Source organism: Saccopteryx bilineata, chromosome 2 (genome assembly GCF_036850765.1).
Source record: "Saccopteryx bilineata isolate mSacBil1 chromosome 2, mSacBil1_pri_phased_curated, whole genome shotgun sequence".
In the NCBI taxonomy this organism is placed as follows: Eukaryota; Metazoa; Chordata; class Mammalia; order Chiroptera; family Emballonuridae; genus Saccopteryx; species Saccopteryx bilineata.
The window spans coordinates 224,305,880-224,325,401 of record NC_089491.1 but is presented as its reverse complement, the minus strand read 5'-3'; the positions used below and the strand labels follow the sequence as shown (position 1 = coordinate 224,325,401).

The 19,522-nt window shown below is 39.0% G+C and overlaps 1 protein-coding gene across 2 annotated transcripts in view; it reads left to right on the top strand.

Annotated features, from left to right (window-relative positions):
• Positions 1 to 19,522, top strand: part of SH3BGR (SH3 domain binding glutamate rich protein) — a 52,773-nt gene that overhangs the window by 20,532 nt on the left and 12,719 nt on the right. For both annotated transcript variants that reach the window (XM_066259349.1, XM_066259350.1), the window contains 2 exons: positions 18,644 to 18,718; positions 19,375 to 19,467. In XM_066259349.1, the coding sequence (XP_066115446.1) occupies positions 18,644 to 18,718; positions 19,375 to 19,467 (168 nt within the window). The remainder of the gene's footprint in view (positions 1 to 18,643; positions 18,719 to 19,374; positions 19,468 to 19,522) is intronic.

Here is a 19,522-nt window from a genome sequence, read left to right as displayed (position 1 = left end):
GAAGTTTCAATGATCAATTCATAGTTGTGGCACCTTAGTTGTTTATTGATTGCTTCTTATATGTGCCTTGACTGGGGGGCTTACGGGAGACTCCAGCCGAGCCAGTGACCCCTTGCTCAAGCCAGAGACCTTGGCTTAAGCCAGCAAACTTGGGCTTCAAACCAGTGACCTTTGGGGCTCAAGCCAGTGAACTTTGGAGCTCAAGCCAGTGACCATGGGATCATGTTGATGATCCCACACTCACGCCTGCGACACTGCACTCAATGTGGTGAACCTGTGCTCAAGCCGGGTGAGCCCATGCTCAAGTTGGTGATCTCAGCATTTCAAACGTAGGACCTTATCATCCCAGGTCGATGCTCTATTCACTGTGCCACCACCAGTCAGGCAGGACATTTATGTCTTGAAGATGGAAGGGAAAGGTGGAGGGAAAAGTATTTTAGGCTAAGAGAAGAGCAAGTATAAAGGCCCTGAAGCAGGAAAGACCTTGGAGAGTTCTCAGACCTGCCATGAGGCCCGCACTACTGGAGTGAGGGGGAGGGCACACCACAGGAGATGGGAGCAGCAGGGGAGCAGTGCTCTGGATTCTCTCTTAGGAGCAATGGAGACATTGTAAGGGATTTGAGCAGTGGAGTAAAGTAATCGTACTCCTAATTTTGGTGACTGCGGGATGAATGGATTGAAGAGGTTCAAACTATTATAGTTATTTAGCTGACAAATCATGGTGGCTTGGACTAGGGTGGTGGGGATAAAACTGTACAGAAGTGGGTGATTTAGGGTCTATTTTGGAGAAAGAATTGATAAGACTTGCTGATGGATTGAAAGTCAGAGTGGGACTGGAGTGAATGGTTACTTCTAGCCATTGGGTGTAGACATTTGTTCTGATGTGGACCATGTTTACAGGGGACATTAGTTTGAACTAGACATCTAAATGAAGAAGTGAAGTGGGCAGTTGCATATTGATGTGCATCTCACTGAGGTCTGGTTGAAGGTGCACATGTGGGAGGTGCTAGCATGTGGATGGAGTTAAACTCACGGGAGTGGTGAGATTACATAATGAGAGAGGATCAACAGCAAGGAGGCGGGTTGGGGAAGCTCTGATCTTCATCAGGATAGACAATGAGGAGAGGCCATCAAGGAGGGGAGACTGGGAGTATGTGGTGTTGCAGTAGACTAGAAGCAGCATTTTTCACAGAAGGGGTGAGGTCAGTGTGTCTAACCCTACTGAGACACAGAGTCAGGTCAGAACAAAAAAATGACCTTTGGCTTGCACAACATGCTGCTCATTGGTGGCCATGACAGAAGTGGTTTCTGAAGAGTGGGAAGCCAGAAGCCAGGTTGTAGTGGTCAAAGGAAAACCAGTGGTGAGAAACAGTGATTATGCATAGTCCGTGATCTCTGGGGAACTTCCCATGATGAAAGGAAAATGTCAGGTGTTATAGTTTTTATTTATTTTTTATTTTCCAATTGCAGTTTACCTTCCAACATTATTTTGTATTGGTTTCAGGTGTACAGCACAGTGGCCAGACAATCACATATCTCACAAAGTGCTCCCCTGACACCTCCAGCACCCACCTGGCACCACATGTAGTTATTGCAACACTATTGACTGTACTCCCATGCTGTACCTCACATCTCCGTGACTATTCTGTAACTACCGACTTGTACTTCATCCCTTCACCTCCTTCACCCAGTCCCCCTTGGCATCATCATTTTTAGAAGTGCCTACCCATTCCCCAACATGAGAAATCTGAGCAGGGCCCTTTCACTCCCTGCTTGTGGTCCGTTTTCTATTTGTCTTTCCCCTCCCCTCCTTCTAGACAGTTCTCCCATACCTTTTCTTAACCCAGTTCTCTGTCTCTCAGTCGACATCTCCCACATCCCTACTACTACTCAATCTCCTCTTTCCAGGCCTCAGACCAGTGGGTGGTGGGAGGGAAGAGTCTGGTTTTTACAATTAAGGGCCCAGTAAAGTGGAAGGAATTTTTCTATCCTGGTCAATGATAAAATGGCAAAGCTTTGAAATGAGAGTTTTCCTTTAACCTTTCCTAGGTCAGATTCTTAGAGCTATCCTCTCCACTGAGAGCCACAATAAACAGAAGGGGTAGTAGAGAAATTTGTTTACTTTGTATTCATGGCAAATTCCAGAAATCATGTTTATTTTGTTTCTTCCCTTTGCAATGTTCTTTATTATACTTTATTCCTTTTCTTGCAATATTATGATTTTTTTTCCTATGTGGCTGTAGTCATCATAATGCTCATTTAAAACTCTGTCTGGTACTCTGTTAAATTGATGCATCCTAAGTGGCTTCTTCATTTGCTTTTTATCTTTATTATTGCATCATAAACATGTTTATGCTGTTACAGTCTCATAATAGTCATTTTAAATAGTTCATATCATATTCTCTCAAGTTAATGTTCCATCATTTTCTTGACTATGCTTTTATTTTTGAAAATCTGCTTGCTCGTCATTTTTTATTATACACGACACTGCAGCAATTGTGGTCACAAAATAGCGTTCTTTCTTTGGGAGTGTTTCTTTAGGATACATTTCAGCGGTGCTTTTAGTGAGGCAGACAAAAGCACCTGAGTGTTTTTATGGGCTTGAAATGTGACACCAGATTGCCCTCTGCTAGGGGTATACTGCTCATCCTGCCATGCCTTCGTGTACAGGCCTCACCGAGCCATTGGAGGGCCTGTTCAATCACCTTGACTTCAGGAGCATCAGATTTTATTTTAACAATTTGTTTCTCATTTTATTGTGCTATGAAGAGGGAGTGTAGTGTGATGAATGTCTATCACCTTTGAAACACAAGGTATATTTTTATTTCCCTATGAGAAGACTTTCTTGAATTTTAAACATTATTTTTCTTATCGAGTTAATGTGTGTATAATATTGGGAAGGCCAAATAGTGCTACAGGGATTATTGCAAAAGGCAGTAGGCCCTGCCCCAAACCCTGCATAGTTAACTTTTCTTCAGTGGTTTGCTTCGATGCAGAATTCCAAGTTGGATGTCATTTCGTCTTGGAATCGAGAGGGAGCTGGCTGCTCAGTGTGTGTTTTTTACAGTCTCCAGACCTGCCATTGAGAGACCTGAAGCCCAGCCTGTTTCTTTTTTTTTTTTTTTTCATTTTTCTGAAGCTGGAACAGGGAGAGACAGTCAGACAGACTCCCGCATGCGCCCGACCGGGATCCACCTGGCACGCCCACCATGGGGCGACGCTCTGCCCACCAGGGGGCGATGCTCTGCCCATCCTGGGCGTCGCCGTGTTGCAACCAGAGCCACTCTAGCGCATGGGGCAGAGGCCACAGAGCCATCCCCAGCGCCTGGGCCATCTTTGCTCCAATGGAGCCTTGGCTGCGGGAGGGGAAGAGAGAGACAGAGAGGAAGGCGCGGCGGAGGGGTGGAGAAGCAAATGGGCGCTTCTCCTGTGTGCCCTGGCCGGGAATCGAACCCGGGTCCTCCGCACGCTCCAGCCTGTTTCTTGATCCTTTATTTGCACCTGCTTTTGTTTTTTTTGTTTCTGGGCAGATTTTAAGATCATTTTAATTTTGAAGTTGTCTGCTGAGGCACTTGGAATAGGCCTCTTTTTCATCATTTGTGCCGGACCCGTGCAAGGCCCTCTTCATCTGAGAGTCATGTCCTTTGGTGTAGGAAAGTGTTGGGGTGCTATTTCTGTGCTGATTCATTTCCCTTTAGTTTCCATTTTCTTTTCTTTTTTGGAATTCCTTTTATTTGAATGTTGGACTGGTTCTCCAATTTTTTTTATCTCTTCTTCCTTATTTTTATATTTTTGTCTTTTTCTCCTTTCTGGGATACTTTCTCAACTTTCTATTTTATATTCTCTCTGTTGGTTTCTTCCCCATTTGTCTTATAATATTTTTGCTTCTCACAAGCTCTTTTTTTAAAAATTAAAATTAAAATTTTTTTAGCAAGTGAAACAGACAGAAACAGAGAGACAGACAGACGGACAGGAAGGGAGAGAGATGAGAAGCATCAACTCACAGTTGCAGCACCTTAGTTGTTCATTGATTGCTTTCTCATATGTGCCTTGACCAGGGGCTCCAACTGAGCCAGTGACCCCTTACTCAAGCCAGTGACCTTGGACTCAAGCCAGAAACCATGGGGTTGTGTCTATGATCCTGTGCTCAAGCCAGCGACCCTGTGCTCAAGCTGATGACCTTGGGGTTTTGAACCTGTGACCTCAGCATCCCAGGTCAACACTCCATCCACTGCACCACCACCTGGTCAGGCACAAGCTCTTTTTTTGTTTTCTTTAGATGCTCCCTTATTAAATATCTCCCTGGGCGTATTATACAGGTTCATTTTTTTTTTGTATTTTTCTGAAGTTAGAGATGGGAGGCAGTCAGACAGACTCCCACATGCGCCCGACTGGGATCCACCCTGCATGCCCAGGGCATTGCTCTGTTGCAACCAGAGCCATTCTAATGCCTGAGGCAGAGGCTATGGAGCCATCCTCAGTGCCCGGGCCAACCTTGCTCCAATGGAGCCTTGGCTGCGGGAGGGGAAGAGAGAGATACAGAGAGGAAGGAGAGGGGAAGGCGTGGAGAAGCAGATGGGTGTTTCTCCTGTATGCCCTGGTCTGGAATCAAACCTGGGACTCCCACATGCCAGGCCGATGCTCTACCACTGAGCCAACTGGCCAGGGCCTGGGTTCATTATTTTTTTGAACTCAGAGTTTATTAAATATTGCTTTTCTTTTTACATATTTTTCTTCAACTCTCTATATTCTGTGTTATTTTTTCTGTTCAGTTTCCTCTATTTTTTTTTCAGTTTTCTCTATTTTTATGTAAGATGGTTTTCTCAGATGTCTGGTGACCCTTGACTGTTCATATTCAAGAACAAGGTACTAAAAAGTTAAATGCAAATTTTGTGTCTGTGGCTATAGTGTTCTGTGTGATGGGCTTCACTGAAGGACAATTAAAGATGAACTGTTGACTTTTTGTTAGGAATCCAGGACTGTGGACTTTTTATATTGGTTTAGATGAGCTTCTCCAGAGAGCAATCCTCCACCTTTGGGTTGTAGTGGTTGTGGTGAAGATAGCAATAGTGGTGATGTAGGAGGTGATGATAATGGTGGAAGTGATGGTGGCAGTGGAAGTGATGATGGGGTGGTAATAGTGGATGGATGGTGGTGGTGGTAATAATGGTGGTGGCGGTGGTGCTGGTGGTGATGATCGTGGTGGTGGTGGTAATAGTGATGATGGCCGTGATGGAAGTGAGGATGGTGGTGGTGATGGTGGTAATGGTGGTAATTTGGGAGTAAATCTGGCTGTCAATGTTCCGGAGCAAACTGGGTAGGGGGATAGGAGGGTCTTCCCTTTCAAGATGTGGATTTCTCATCTATACTCTCTTGTCCTGGGTATGTTTCCCCACTTCAGCTGGCCTCATGACCAGGAAGTCAGATTCCCTCTGGTTTAACTTCTGTAGAGAATAAACTTGCTAATTTAGGAGGGGCAGTCATTCCAGACAAACTATAAGTCACTTTGTTTCTCTCCCTATCCCTGTTTCTCTCCCTCCTTGGGAACTACCAACATTATGGATTAAAAAAACAAAACAATGATTTATGAAAAGATATATTTAACTCCACAAGCAATGCATATGTTGTTTTCTATTTTTAATGCCAAATTGGTATCATATTTTTTAGAATGTTCTGCAACTTGCTTTAAAAAAATATTGTTTTGAGATGCATCTAGACTAATATATGCAAATCTATTTCAGCTTCTGCTGTGTTTCATCATAACCCACTTAAAAATATTGAATCCCTGTTTTTAGATCCCGTCTGATTTGTAATTAGGTACTATCGTATTATGTGAAATTCCCTTTAAGTGGAAGAAAGGGGTGGCCATGGCATTAAAACCCTGGAATAGAGGGACCTAAGAGGCCATTCTACCCAGATTCTTCTCTTCCTGGAGAAGGCTCTCAAAGTCTACATGGCCGAGGTGATTTGCATGAAGCCACTCCCACAATCAGTGGCACATGCATGCTCAACCCTTTGGTGCCATCAGTGCTGCTTGGGTTTGTAGGTGTTTATGTGTGCATACGGGCCAAGTCCTTCAAGTATCCTTTGGGAAGGCAGACACTTGATGATTTATGGAAGCGATATTATTTGTCACAGTGTCTATTCGTAGTAAACAACATTGTGGAAAAGTCAGCAAGGAAATTAATCTTGCTAAGGCTAAAAATAGACACTCTTGACAATTATGTACAAACGTATGCTTATAAAATGATAAGAAGCACCATAAGAAGCATTATTGCTTTTAGAAAATGTTTCTTGTCTTTGGCAGTCTGTACCAGAGCAAGCACCAGGCCAGTTTTCCCAAGAAGGCTGTGTGTACACTTTGTCTCCATAAAGTCCAGCTCGGCTCTTTACAGGCATCTGGTCATATCTGATTAAATGAGTATAATTCTTTTTTTTTATTTTTTATTTTTTTTGAGTATAATTCTTTTTTTTCTTTTTTTAAAATTTTTTTAAAAATTTATTTATTCATTTTAGAAAGGAGAGAGAGAGGGGGAGAGAGAGAAGGGGAAGGAGCAGGAAGCATCAACTCCCATATGTACCTTGACCAGGCAAGCCCAGGGTTTTGAACCGGCGACCTCAGCATTTCCAGATTGACGCTTTATCCACTGCGCCACCACAGGTCAGGCTTGAGTATAATTCTTAATTCCACACTCCAGTTTAGGCCTTGGTTGCATAACCAGTTTCCAATTATACCCTGGTAATGAAGAACACACATTCTTATTGAGCCTAGGGAAATGACTATATTGCCATAAAAAGTAAAAGAATTTAATAATAACTTTTAAATTCTGGAGGGTTCAGGCAGAAATAATATTATTTGAAAACATTTCAATGTACAAAATCAGAGTCTACTACATAGTTATGATTTATAAGAAGCCTAAGGAGGAAGACAGAGGGCTTCCTTATATATCCAGAATATAGAACATTAGATAACATCAACAATATTCCAAATGGAAACTACCATCATCCCTCATCAATTTAATCCTGTGTAATTAATTCTTTTTTCCTTTTTATTGAATTTTTTCAGGTGACAAAATTATACAGGTTTCAGCTATGCACGTCACCTGTAGCACATCATCTGTACACTGCACTGTGTGTTCACCACCCCAGGTCAAGTCTCCCTCCATCACCGTCTGTCCCCCTCTGCCCTCCTCCACCTGCCCTCCTCTCCTTCCCTGCCAGTCACCACACTATTGTCAGTGTCCATGAGTTTTTTCTCTTTCTTCTTTGCTTAATCTAATTACCATATTTCCCCATGTATAAGACGCACACTTTTAAAAAAAATTGGGGGTCTAAAAACTGGGTGCATCTTATACAGTGGTTGTAGATTTTTTTTACTTGAATTTTCTGCTTTTTTACACTTGTTTTTGCACTCATTGTTGAAGGCAGTGATTCATCATTAGACACAGATGAGGACAAGTAATGGATGGGAGTTTTGACAGTGATGAAGAGTTGTATAAATTTTATGATGAATAAAACTTGAGTTCAATAACTTTATGCAATACATTTTTTTTTCTAATTTTGGGCCTCCAAATCAAGGTGCGTCTTATACATGGAAAAATACGGTAATCCTTGTTTCACTAGATCTGGGGGGATTTGGGGGTAGTAGTCTCATGAACCCACCTGCTCCTCAATGACAATTCTGGAAATCCTGACTTAGTCTACTCGTACGGCCTGAAAGTTCTTTTAAGTGTTGCCATCAGAAGTCTATACCCCAAAGTACGTACATATAGTCCTTTTCCATGGGGCCCCGAGAAGTCGTTATACATGGAAAAGGAACCATTCTGGCCTGTAGCTGATTGCAGAAGCTCTTAGGGAAGCATCAAAGTACAACAAGCTAAGAGTATATCTGTGGATGGACAAAAGACCTGAAATGATTGTGGTTAGCTTATTATGGATAATTTTCAGATGTGCAAGGCTTGATGAGAATTGTAACAAGAAATGCACCTGACAAGAAATTTGGTTGTTTCTGTGGCATGCAAAACAAAATAAAATGTTAACCTAAGAAAATTTTAGACAAATATCTACAAACATAATTATAGAGGCTGTTTTCAAAGAAGACAGCAAACATTATATGTTATTTATAAAAATGGATAAATACAGGAAAAATGTTGATATAATCACCTAGAGACATACTATGCTGCAAGTATACCAAGTATATGTATTATATAAGAGACCATGAATGCTAAGCGTATTTTTACCATATGTGGTAGGAATATATCAAGACTATCAAGTAATGAGATTCAGTAAGTTGGAAGTATGTCCTAGATACCTAGATATTAATAAAACTATATGAGTAGGTGACGGGAATCTCCAGTTGCAAACTACTTTTCTAGAACATATTGCACTTATTGAAATAGTTTTGGCCGTAATACACCATATCAACAAAACAAAGAACAAAAACCACATGATCTTATCAATAGATGCAGAAAAGGCTTTTGATAAAATACAACACAATTTTATGTTTAAGACTCTCAACAAAATGGGTATAGAAGGAAAATATCTCAACATGATAAAGGCCATATATGATAAACCATCAGCCAACATCCTATTAAACGGCATAAAACTGAGGACTTTCTACCTTAAATCAGGAACAAGACAGGGTTGTCCACTCTCTCCACTCTTATTCAACGTGGTGCTAGAAGTTCTGGCCAGAGCAATCAGACAAGACAAAGAAATAAAAGGCATCCATATCGGAAAAGAAGAAGTAAAGCTATCACTTTTTGCTGATGATATGATCCTATACATCGAAAACCCGAAGGACTCCACAAAAAGATTATTAGAAACAATAAACCAATACAGTAAGGTCGCAGGATACAAAATTAACATACAAAAGTCCATAGCCTTTCTATATGCCAACAATGAAATATTAGAAAACGAACTCAAAAAAATAATCCCCTTCACGATTGCAACAAAAAAAATAAAATACCTAGGAATAAACATAACAAAGAACGTAAAGGACCTATATAATGAAAATTACAAAGCATTGTTAAGGGAAATCGAAAAAGATACAATGAGATGGAAAAATATTCCTTGTTCTTGGATAGGAAGAATAAATATAATCAAAATGGCCATATTACCCAAAGCAATATATAAATTTAATGCAATTCCCATCAAAATCCCTATGAGATTTCTTAAAGAAATGGAACAAAAAATCATCAGATTTATATGGAACTATAAAAAACCCCGAATAGCCAAAACAATCCTAAGGAAAAAGAATGAAGCTGGGGGCATTACAATACCTGACTTTAAACTATATTATAGGGCCACGATAATCAAAACAGCATGGTATTGGCAAAAAAATAGACACTCAGACCAATGGAACAGAATAGAAAGCCCAGAAATAAAACCACATATATATGGTCAAATAATCTTTGCTAAAGGGGCCAACAACACACAATGGAGAAAAGAAAGCCTCTTCAACAAATGGTGTTGGGAAAACTGGAAAGCCACATGCAAAAGAATGAAACTCGACTACAGCCTGTCCCCGTGTACTAAAATTAATTCAAAATGGATCAAAGACCTAAATATAAGACCTGAAACAATAAAGTACATAGAAGAAGACATAGGTACTAAAATCATGGACCTGGGTTTTAAAGAACATTTTATGAACTTGACTCCAATGGCAAGAGAAGTGAAGGCAAAGATAAATGAATGGGACTACATCAGAATTAAAAGTTTTTGCTCAGCAAGAGAAACTGATAGCAAAATAAACAGACAGCCAACTATATGGGAACTGATATTTTCAAACGACAGCTCAGATAAGGGCCTAATATCCAAAATTTACAAAGAACTCATAAAACTCAACAACAAACAAACAAACAATCCAATAAAAAAATGGGAAGAGGACATGAACAGACACTTCTCCCAGGAAGAGATACAAATGGCCAACAGATATATGAAAAGATGCTCAGCTTCATTAGTTATTAGAGAAATGCAAATCAAAACTACAATGAGATACCACCTCACTCCTGTTAGATTAGCTATTATCAACAAGACGGGTAATAGCAAATGTTGGAGAGGCTGTGGAGAAAAAGGAACCCTCATTCACTGTTGGTGGGACTGTAAAGTAGTACAACCATTATGGAGGAAAGTATGGTGGTTCCTCAAAAAACTGCAAATAGAACTACCTTATGACCCAGCAATCCCTCTACTGGGTATATACCCCAAAACCTCAGAAACATTGATACGTGAAGACACATGTAGCCCCATGTTCATTGCAGCACTGTTCACAGTGGCCAAGACATGGAAACAACCAAAAAGCCCTTCAATAGAAGACTGGATAAAGAAGATGTGGCACATATACACTATGGAATACTACTCAGCCATAAGAAATGATGACATCAGATCATTTACAGCAAAATGGTGGGATCTTGATAACATTATAAGGAGTGAAATAAGTAAATCAGAAAAAAACAAGAACTACATGATTCCATACATTGGTGGAACATAAAAATGAGACTAAGAGACATGGACAAGAGTGTGGTGGTTACCAAGGGTGGGGGGGGGGGAGGGAGGACATGGGAGGGAGGGAGGGAGAGAGTTAGGGGGAGGGGGAGGGGCACAGAGAACTAGATAGAGGGTGATGGAGGACAATCTGACTTTGGGCGAGGGGTTTGCAACATAATTTGATGACAAAATAACCTAGACATGTTTTCTTTGAATATATGTACCCTGATTTATTAATGTCATCCCATTACCATTAATAAAAATTTATTAAAGAGAAAAAAAAAGAAATAGTTTTGGCATCACTCAAAATTGTTTTCAATGGGAGTCCACTAATCATACCAGAAAATGAGTATTGAAATTTTTGATTACATGTCATTTTTGGCTAGATTGAAATGAAAGAAGTAAAGTTATGACCAAGTTAACATTTAAAGCAAATAACTGAAGTTATGATTGATAACCTATACCATTGTCATCAATAGGCAAAGAAGCACTAGGATCTTTTATATCTTTCATGCATTATTTTAGTCAAGGGTATATTGTTAAGATACCAATGAAAACTATCCAATTATATCTATAAAGAGATTTTCTCCTAACTGGTAAAGTTCAGTTATGATAATGGTAGAAAATTACACTTACAGAATGCTGTTGGGATTGACTATTTAGTGTCAGATTTGAACACCCCAGTGAGTGCTGTCCTCATGGGAATCACTTCAGAAAGTTCTGATGTTTCACCAGCAGCACCGACATTACTCAAAAGAGATTCACATCTCTCTGTTGGATTCATGGCTATATCTTCTAGTGAAAGATGGATTCTCTCTGAGGACACATGCAAGTCTGATAAATAACACACAAATAATATATCTGAATAATACAGATTTTGACTCAAAATGACCTATGATTAAAAGTTTCAGTACTCATTTTCTGGTTTGATTAATGGGCTCTTGTTGAAAGCAATTTTGAGTGATGGCAAAACCATTTCAATAAGTTAAGTACTTCGCAGTCACCTGAAGGAAGAAGACCAAACTGAACAGATGGTTCAGGTACCTTCAAATGAAGGAACGTGAAAGGAAGAAGCAGAGGGAGACTTGACAAAATGTTGATGAGGTTTGTAAAATACATGAATGTGTGAGAAACAGATGTTCTGGGATTTCCTCATTTACAACAGAAAGATGAACAACAAAGAACATTAACACCATTGAGGCCCATATTGTAACTCAAGAAGATCAACGGAGGAAATACATCAGACATGAACTGAAACACAGAGAAATATTGAATAGAAATCATGAGGGAAAGTCAGAGTCTGGAAGTCAGACACAGGAGACCTGATATATGAATGACAGGAATTCTAGAAAGAACAAATAATTAGATGCTGGAGGGCCTCCCAGTTAAAAATGATGCTGAAGCCTCCCCTTTCAGCCCCTTGTCTCATGACTTTGCAGGCAACCCAGAGAGGGTACAGTCTGAGGACCAGAAACTATAGGAGAATCCCTGAAAGATGGAAAGCAAAAAGGGTTAGTTTGAAGAAGGAAACCAAGGCCCCAATACCTGCCAAAGGTGGGTGAGGCTCTCAGGGCCCTCCCTAGGAGGGGTGTTCCAGCTGCAGCAGGGGGCTCTGAGCTTTGATTTGGAGCAACATGGCAGGTGGAACCCTCTCAGTCACCTCTATCCTGCCCTTAGTCCTGGCAGAGGGCAGTGGTTAGCAGAGGTGCCTGTCACCTAGGCAGAGCAGTGAGTGTGAGCTTGGGGGCAGGCCCCAGGGAGCTGTTTTCCCCAAGAGGAACAGGAAGAAGGTCTGTACTGGCAGTCAGCCTCAACCCTGAATGTACATCAGAATCACCTGGGTAGCTGTTAAAACTATAAAATGGAAGGGCTGCATCTAAGATCAATTAATCTCTGGGGTGGAGGGAGCTCCCTGGTGAACTTAACGTGCCACTAATGTTGAGAACCTCTTTTAAAAGAAAAACATTGTAATAATAGTGGAATCAAGAATTTTAAACAATCTCAGGAAAATCTAGGAGAGTGGAAGAGGACATATGAAAAAGGACATATGTGAGACTATCCATTCTAAGGATACTGTATATGGACAGGGGATTTGTCATTTCCTTATTGAGCCCTCTAAGTACATATATGTTAACCATTTTGTTATTATTTCATACTTCCCTGAAGCTTTCTTCATTTTTTTTGGTATTTTTCTGAAGTGAGAAGCAGGGAGGCAGAGAGACAGACTCCCGCATGCGCCCTACTGAGATCCACCTGGTATGCCCACTAGGGGATGATGATCCTCCCATCTGGGCTTTGCTCCATTGCAGCTGGAGCCATTCTAGTGCCTGAGGTGGAGGCCATGGAGCCGTCCTCAGCACTCAGGCCAACTTTGCTCCCATGGAGCTTTGGCTGAGGGAGTGGAAGAGAGAGACAGCAAGGAGAGGGGTAAGGGTGGAGAAGAGGATGGGTGCTTCTCATGTGTGCCCTGGCCGGGAATCGAACCCGGGACTTCCACACGCCAGGCCGATGCTCTACTGCTGAGCCAACCGGCCAGGGCCAAAGCTTTCTTCATTTAAAAAAAAAATCTTGTTTTTTCTCTGGTCCTCAAATTGAATGCTTTTCATCGTATGGATAAACCACACGTTGTTGATCCGTTCATCCTTTGATGGCTTTTGGATTGTTTCTGCCTATTGGCTATTGTGAATATTATGAACATGGATGTGCTTTGAACATGGTGTGCAAAACATTCTCATCTTTCAACTGTCAGCTCCCTCCAGAATCTTCTTGCATTGGTTCATTCTCCTCTTGTTTTTCTTTTTCTTATGTTTTAAAAATAATTTTTTAATTTAACTGTTTTGTCCAGAGTTTATAGTCATATTCTGTTGGAGGAGAGGGTTCTAGGGTTCTAGAAGAGATTACTTGACTATTCTGGAATTGGAGTTGTCAGTGAGGGTTGGGGTTTAACCATGATTGAATCATATCTTATTGATAAGAGCATAATAAAACAATCAATTTAAAGAAAAATTGAAATAAAGGGATGAGAATACAATAGGCATATGGAAAGAGAAATAAAACTGGAACAGCATTAAGAATATCAGAAAAAGAGGAATTTCAATCCAAAAGCATTGATTAGGTAAAAGAGATATTATGTGATAGAAAATGGTATCAGGCACTATTTCAAACACAAACACAAATATAAGGAAAAAACTTAATTTAATAGATATGTATAGGAGAGACATGCACAAGAATAAAAATATGATAGGTAGTAATAGAATGTATTTTTGTCTTGTACTTATTAAATAATTTCTAAAGCTGTCATACCCTTGGTCACAGGAAAACTTCATAAATTTCTTTTCTTTCTTTCTCTCATTTTTTTAAGTGAGAGGAGGAGAAATAGTGAGACAGACTCCGGCATGCACCCTGACTGGGGTCTACTTGGAAACTCCTGTCTGGGGCCAATGTTTGAATCAACCAAGCTATCCTCAGTGCCTGAGGCTGATGCTCAGACCAACTGAGCAATCCTCAGTGCCCAGAGCTGATGCTCGAACCAGTTGAGCCACTGGCTGTGAGAGGAGAAGAGAGAGCAAAGCAGGAGAGAAGCAGATGGTCACTTCTTATGTGTGCCCTGACTGGGGATGGAACCCGGGATGTCCACATGCCAGGCTGATGCCCAATCCACTGAGCAAACTGGCCAGGGCCATAAATAAAAAAAGAGGATGTTTTAACAAACTCCATGCTTATTCCATATATAGAATTACAATATAAAAGAGAAATACCAAAAATACTTGGAGAAACAAATATACATCATTTCAAAATATAACTTCATATCCAAGGGAAAATAAACTGATATTACAAATCATTAAATAATAAAAGATTATTTCATACCCTAACCCTAATATATAATTAAATCTTTATATAGAGGAAAATTGCTCTTGTAATTAAAATTATATGTCTGTAATTAAAATGAGTAGTCTTATAATTAAAAACGAAAGGTAAGGCCCTGGCTGGTAGACTCAGTGGTAGAGCATCGGCCTGGCATATGGACGTCCTGGTTTGATTTCTGGTCTGCAACAGGAGGAGTGACCATCTGCTTCTCCACCTCTCCCCTTCTCCCTTCTCTCTCTTTTTCTCTCTCTTTTCCTCCCGCAGCCATGGCTTGGTTGGAGCAAGTTGGCTCAGGATGCTGAGGATGGCTCCATGGCCTTGCCTCAGGTACTAAAATAGCTCGTTGCTGAGCTATTTTAAACTTTTTTTAGATTTTATTTATTCACTTTTAGAGAGAGGAGAGACAGAAAGAAAGAGAGAAGGGGTGGGAGCAGGAAGCATCAACTCCCATATGTGCCTTGATCGGGCAAACCCAGGGTTTCAAACCAGCGACCTCAGTGTTCCAGGTCGACACTTTATCTACTGTGCCACCACAGGCCAAGTTGCGAGCTATTTTAGATTTCAGATGGGCAGAGAGCACCCACTGCCTGTCGGAGGGCCTGCTGGATGTATCCCAGTCTGTGCGATTGTGGGAGTCTGTCTCTCTGTCTCCCCACTTCTCACTTAAGAAAAATTAAAAGAAAAAAAGGTAAAAAATTAGCAAAATAAATATTTAACTTTAAAAATTAGGAACCAGAAAAACAAAATTAAAAAGTAGGCCATGTGAAACAATAAAAAGAAAAGCCAAAATTAGTTAAATATGAGAGAAAGTGTGTGTCTGTGTATGTGTGTGTATATGTGTGTATGTGTGTGTGTGTGTGTGTGTGCGCGCGCGTGCGTATAATTTGACTATATGTAATTTGAACAAATGAAATAAATGAACTCCTAACCAGTTGCTATAATACTTAGGACATTTTTGGTTATACTTTGATCAATTTCTGTCGTGAATACAGAGAGGAAAAGTCTGAATGAAAATAGCAAATTGTGTCTAGCAATAAGTTAAAGATAACACACCATAATCAAAAGCAGAATTTATTCTATCAACATGAGTCATTACTTGAACTGGTTAATGGAGAATAACCATATGATTATGTACATAATTACCAAGAAGATATTTGATTTAATTCATCAGATATTCCTAGTTAAAATAAAACAGGTTGAAATATAAATAGAAGGAAACAGATTAAATATGTTAAAAACCAATTCTTTAAAGGCAACTGTAAAAAAATAATATTAAACTATGAAAAATTGAAGCATTTCTATTAAAATTAGAAGTAAGATAGTCATGCCTGTCATTATCATATTATTAACCACTGTTTTAGGAGCTGTAGTTATTGCAATAATGTAAGAAAATACATTTTACATATATATAATATATATAGTTAAAATTATCTTTATTTGTATATGATATAATCGTATGCATAAAACTCAAAACTACAATAAAATCCATTACAATTAGTAAAATAGCTTATAAGTTTCTGAGTAAAAGAAAAATATACAAAAATTATTAGCTTTTATTTATAGCATCAATAACAAGTAGAAAGTTAAAATGTAAAAAAAATCTCATTTACAATAGTGATAAAAATCTCTAAAATATTTAAAAATAAATTTACCAAGAAGCATACAAGATCTATATATGACTATAATTTAATTTTATTATAAAGGTCACTAGTAAATATTAAAGTAATAGAGAAATCAGTAATGTTACTGGGTAGGATGACTTAACACTAAGAAGTGAAAATTTCTCAACTAATATACTTAGTGCTATTTTAATTAAAAGCTATTTAAGAAATTTTGTCACTAGAAAAAATGATTTTAAAATTTATTGGAATAGGCCCTTGCTGGTTGGCTCAGTGGATAGAAAGGACATGGGCCTGGTGTACAGACGTCCAGAGTTTGATCCCTGGTCAGAGCATACATGAAAAGTGACCATCTGCTTTTCTTCCCCTCCTCTCCCCCTTCTCTCTCTCTTCCCCTCTTGTAGCCAGTGACTCGATTGGTTTGAATGTTGGCCTGGGTGCTGAGGATAGCTCAGTTGGTCCAAGCATCAGCTCTGGACAGGGTGCCAGACAGGGTGTGGATCCCAGTTGGGGAGCATGCAGGAGTCTGTCTATCTCTCTTCCTCTCACTTAAAAAAATTATTGGAATAATAAGTGTTTGAGAAGAGTGAAGAAATTATTGAAAAAGAAGACTTTTTGCAGCAACTTTCCTTTCTGAATATTAAAATTTATGTTAAAGCTACAGTGAGAAGTAGTATATTGGTATAGGAAATGATAAATATATCCATGGATATGTTTATATATAGAATAGTAGATGAACAGATAAAAAACTCTATATATTGAACTTAATAAATGACAAAAATAACCAGTTAGCTCAGTGGGGAAATGATGGATTTTAAATAGTTCAGGCATAATTTGCCATCTATCTGGAAGAAAACAGAGCCCTACTTTACTTTCTATGCTAAATTAAATTCCAGATGGATTAAATCTCTAGATGTTAATAACTAATATAAATTAATAGAACTACACTTTAGAAAATAAAAGCTAGATAAATTTGTGTATACCAAATGTTAAAAACTAAAAATATACATACAATGACATTTGTAAAAAATTATAGACTGGAAAAAAAATTGTAACCTGACAAAGGGCCAGTATTTCTATTATGTATTTTAAAAACCCTCTAAAACTGATAATAAAAGACAACTCAAGTAAAAATGGGCAAAACATATGAAAGCAATTATCTGAATAGGAATGTAAGTGGCTAAAACTTCATAGCAAATATGCCCTTTCCAGTAATTAGAAAAATATAAATGAAAACAAAAATGAAAATCCATTTTCTCCCCAATAGGTATGCGAAGATTAAAAGGAACAATATCTTCACTGGTCTGAGGATAAAGGAAAAGAGGACACGCACTATTGTGGGAATGTAATTGCTATAATTTCTTTTTTTGGAAAGAAACCTACTCAAAAAATCCTACCATTTTATTTAGTTTAGTATAGTTTTGTTTATAGAGGCACAAACATGTAAACTTTCTGAAAAACCATCAATTGGAAAATATTTGAATAAATTATTATATATTTAACATTAAGCAGATTATCAAAAGAGCCACATTAGTTAATCTGGACAAGTGATATGGTAAACTAAAAAATCAAATTATACATAGTATGTTTCCATTTCTGTTTTGAAAAGCACAAAAATAAAACAAAAATAACAACCAACAAAAATTGTATGTATGTATGTATGTATGTATGTATGTGTGTATCAGGATAGAATTAGGTACATAACAAGTTTTTAATATTGATTATTATAGGAGGGTGAGGCTGGAGGATGTGGATATTGCTTAGTTTGTTCCTACAAGCTTGAAGTGCCTTTGTAATAAAAATAATTTAATTTTTTTCAGTTTTATTGAGATCTGATTGATGTATAACATTGTATTATTTTATTTTATTTTATTTTTATTTTTTTACAGAGACAGAGAGAGAGTCAGAGTGAGGGATAGACAGGGACAGACAGACAGGAATGGAGAGATGAGAAGCATCAATCATTAGTTTTTCGTTGAGACACCTTAGTTGTTCATTGACTGCTTTCTCATATGTGCCTTGACCATGGGGCTACAGCAGACCGAGGAACCCCTTGCTTGAGCCAGTGACCTTGGGTCCAAGCTGGTGAGCTTTTTGCTTGAACCAGATGAACCCGTGCTCAAGCTGGCAACCTCGGGGTCTTGAACTTGGGTCCTTAGCATCCCAGTCCGACGCTCTATCCACTGCGCCACTGCCTGGTCAGGCTAACATTGTATTTGTTTAAATGTGCAACATAAGGACTTGATATGCATATATGTTGTGAAATGATTACCACAATAAATTTAGTCAATATCCATCACTTCACGTAGTTACAGATTTTTTACCTTGTTATGAGAAAAATTATGTTGAGAATATGAGATTATGAGAAATATTATGAGAAATATTACGTTGTAATATTTTAAAAGACTGGGAGCTGCTGGATTAGTCAAAAGAGCATAAATTATGAGGTATAGACCTAACCTTGCCTCTGACTGTAATGTGACACTTTCTGCCTTTATTTTCTTGTTTCTAAAGGTATAAGTGGTAGTGGCTGTCCTACTGACTGAGGTCAAAGTGTTGTGAAGATAAAATGAAGGATGAAGACAAAGTAACTTGAATAAATGATGTTGCAGTATAACCTATTATCCTCAAAAGGGAATTCTGAAACATTTTCAATTTATATGATGCAGGTGAAAAAGTTGCCTGAGGAAGAATCTTCCCTTCCCAATGGCGATGTCGTGGGAGAGGCGCAGGGCACCACAGAGGTAAGAGCTGGGACCTCGAACTATCTTTCCGTAGATCAGTCTCCTCAGTGTCAACTCGGTCCTAATTTTTCTATGTCTATGTCTGTCTGTCCACCTTAACTATCATCTTTCTATCAGTCTGTCTCTTCATCCATCTATCCATCCTCCTTCCCTTCTTTCTTCCTTCTCTCTCTCCCTTCCGTCCGTCTGTCCATCCATCCATCTACCCATCATCTACCTGTATCTATCTATCTATCTATCTATCTATCTATCTATCTATCTATCTATCTATCTATCATCTATCATCTTTCTAAATCTTTAAAATTCTGAAGCCTCCTTTACACACGAACAACAGAAAACAAACACTGGCTAAATATTGACTCCTTTGGCATTCTCTTCATAAGCCTCACATAGGTAAATTGAAATTCCTCATTTGAGAGCTACCATGCTCGTGAATCAGATCAGTTGAATTTCACCAAAAGCTCCTATCAGCGATTTTGATGGGTGGCGATCCTATACTCTAGTAGCTAAATGACCTTGTACACAGGAGGTCTGCATTTGCTTTGTTTATATATATACTGTTGTTTCCAAATAGGAAAACCACAGCACTGGTGGTCTGGTGTTTCCTTGGAGGCTTATCTCACGTTAGTGATACCCAGTGTTTCCTTTATGGCCAGGGAACAGAGAAAGCTGAAGAAAGTGGAGAAAATGAGGCACAGCAAGAGAACAAGGAAGATGCAGGCAACCTCGCTGAATCCCAAGAGAAGAATGTGAGTGTTTGCTTTTTTCCCTGCAGTTTCATTGGACTCCATTCTGTTCACCAAA